Source organism: Octodon degus, unplaced genomic scaffold, assembly GCF_000260255.1.
Source record: "Octodon degus isolate 3935 unplaced genomic scaffold, OctDeg1.0 scaffold00214, whole genome shotgun sequence".
Classification (NCBI taxonomy): domain Eukaryota; kingdom Metazoa; phylum Chordata; class Mammalia; order Rodentia; family Octodontidae; genus Octodon; species Octodon degus.
The window spans coordinates 2,778,830-2,781,659 of NW_004524790.1; the positions used below are offsets into that span (position 1 = coordinate 2,778,830).

Here is a 2,830-nt window from a genome sequence, read left to right on the forward strand (position 1 = left end):
CATTTAAAAATTAGATTATATTTTAACAATAGCATAAAGAATTCTATGCTTCTCATGTTTGCACATAAGTCCAAAAATCTCACCATATACAACCTTGAAGCAGGACTGTCCCACAGTATTCCTTTTCCTGTCTCTTGCTTTCATTCACCACCCCCTTCTTCTTGAACATCCACCTACCCGAGAGACATCTTAGCAGTAACTGGCATGTCATGACAAGCAGCCCGTGTTCAGAATACCACAATGACAGGCGCTCCCAATATGAAACCACTATTACAAATTACCATCTGCAGTGCAGTAGCTTAGTTCACAGATATCAGTATATATAGTTAGTCAGGGTGAGAATCTTTCCAATTAACTCCTAGATTAAAGAATCTTCTGAATATTCTCCGGATCATTGCCTTGCTCAATGATCCGGAGAATATTCAGAAGATATTTTTACATATAACTGCATGGCTTAACATTGTCATGTTTCCTAGCTCATCCCATTTCCCTCTCTTGATTAGTTAGTCCTTGAGATCCTCCTTTCCCTTTCCTTGTATTATATCTTTCTTTTTTTTTAAAAAAGAAACTTATGTATTTATTTTTACACTACAATCCAATTACAGTTTTCCTATTACCTTACTCCAACTTGGAAAATCTTTGATTCTTCAGCTGATTAAATTTTTAAAAATGCGCCGCCACTAAAATCGTTCTGCATGCTTTCCATTTCATGAGTAAAACCATCATGTGGTTCTTTGAATTAACTCCATCAAATACACACTATCTAAAATTGTGCAGTCATCTATGTACAGACTGCTAAACCATTCCAAGGTCAGTGTAAAATAATTTTGCCCAGAACTTGAGCTTCGTGCCACGGAAAGGCGGCTCGCCCTCTCCCGCCCGGGGAGTCTGTGCACCGGGCCGAGGTCCATTAAAATTCTTCTTCGGCCTGTTTGCTTCGGGTCTGCTTGAGCTGCTGCAGACGCTCGAGGGTTTCAGAAATAGTACGTTCCCCATGAACCTTGTTGTCTCTTGTACGGATATTAACAGTGCCACTGCCCTTCTCTTTTTCACCAACAACCAGGATGAAGTTATACTGAGCTAACTGTGCATTTCTGATCTTCTTGTTTAGTGTACAGCCTGGATCCAGATCAATGTCTGCCATGAATTTAGCATCATGGAATTGTTGTCGAACCTTTTGGGCATACTCATCACATGTTGGTCCTACTGGAACAACCATCACCTGGCGAGGAGACAGCCAGAAAGGCCATTTGCCCCCATAATTTTCAGTGAGGATAGCAATCATTCTCTCCACTGATCCCAAGATGGCTCGATGAATAATCACTGGCCTTTTCTTATCATCACCATCATGGCTCACGAAAGTCAGGTTGAACCTGATGGGCAACTGAAAGTCCAGCTGGATGGTTGCACACTGGTGGCAGCGACCAATCGCATCCTTTATCTGTATGTCAATCTTTGGACCATAGAAAGCTCCATCGCCAGGATTTAATTCCCACTTTTGACCGAATTCATTCAGACTGTTTTCAAGTTGTTTCTCAGCTTGGTTCCATATTTTAATATCACCAAGGAATTTTTCTGGGCAAGTAGAAAGGTTCAGTTTGAAAGAAAACCCAAATACATTATACACTGTATGGAGAAAGTCCAAACAGCCTTTTATCTCAGCTTCGATCTGCTCCATGGCACAGAATATATGTGCATCATCCTGCTGGAATCTTCGTACCCGGGTGAGTCCTGTCAGCGCTCCTGACAGCTCATTCCTGTGCAGTACCCCAAAATTGGCCACCCGAAGAGGCAACTCTCGCCAGGACCTTGGCCGATGATCAAACATAAGGCAGTGTCCAGGGCAGTTCATGGGCTTAAGAGCAAAAAGCTCCTTCTCCACCTCGAAGGAGAACATGTTCTCGCTGTAGTGCTGCCAGTGGCCAGAGGTCATCCAGAGTTTGCTGTTGAAGATGTTTGGGGTGACCACCTCCTGGAATCCTCTTTTCCTGTATTCACTCCTAATGAATTCCATGAGTGTATTATAAATGTAGGCTCCCTTCGGCAGGAAGAATCAGCTTCCAGGGCTGAGTTCATGGAAGAAATACAGTTCTTGGTCCCTCCCAATTTTCCTGTGATCTCTGTTTTTAGCTTCTTCTTGGAACTTCTCCCACTCTTTCAACATTTTGGGATCTGGAAATGAAATGCTATAAATCCTCTGGAGAGTCTCCATATCTGCTTTGCCTTCCCAGTATGTGGAGGAATTTTTGTGAACTTTTAAACTCTTAATTTTGCCAGTGTGTCTGACATGAGGACCGCGGCAGAGGTCAATCAAGGGGCCACACCTATAGACCGTTGTAGTTGGGGTATTTACTTTTTCATTCAATATCCGACATTTGAACTTGTTGTACTTAAACATTTCCAGTAGAGTTTCCTTCTTAATTTCCAATCGTTCAAAAGCTTGTTTCTCTTTAATGATTTTCTTACATAAAGTCTCCAAAGAAGAGAAATCATTGCTGGACACACCTCCTTCTTCAAGGTACATATCATAATAGAATCCACTTTCTATTGGTGGACCATAACATAAACATCCACCGTAGACTCTCTCCATGGCTTCATCCATGATGTGAGCACTCGAGTGCCAATAAACTGCTTGAGCTTCCTCATCCTCAAACTTAAGAAGCTCTAAGGTACAATCTTCCTCCAGAGGCCGGTCCAGATCCCAAACAACTTTGTTCACTTTAGCAACAACAGTGTTATCAGCCAGGCCCTGACTAATACTACAAGCAATTTGATATGGCGTGGTCTTCCAGGCTTCTGCATCCACCTGTTTCCCATCAGGCAGGGTGAC

At 42.5% G+C, this 2,830-nt stretch overlaps 1 protein-coding gene across 1 annotated transcript; it reads right to left on the minus strand.

Annotated features, from left to right (window-relative positions):
• Positions 1-574: 574 nt before the first annotated feature.
• On the minus strand, positions 575-2,824 carry LOC101581501 (threonine--tRNA ligase, cytoplasmic-like). The gene is given in 1 exon segment (XM_012517781.2): positions 575-2,824. A coding segment is annotated over 1 exon segment (1,692 nt). The 5' UTR covers positions 2,603-2,824; the 3' UTR covers positions 575-910.
• Between the last annotated feature and the right edge of the window lie 6 nt (positions 2,825-2,830).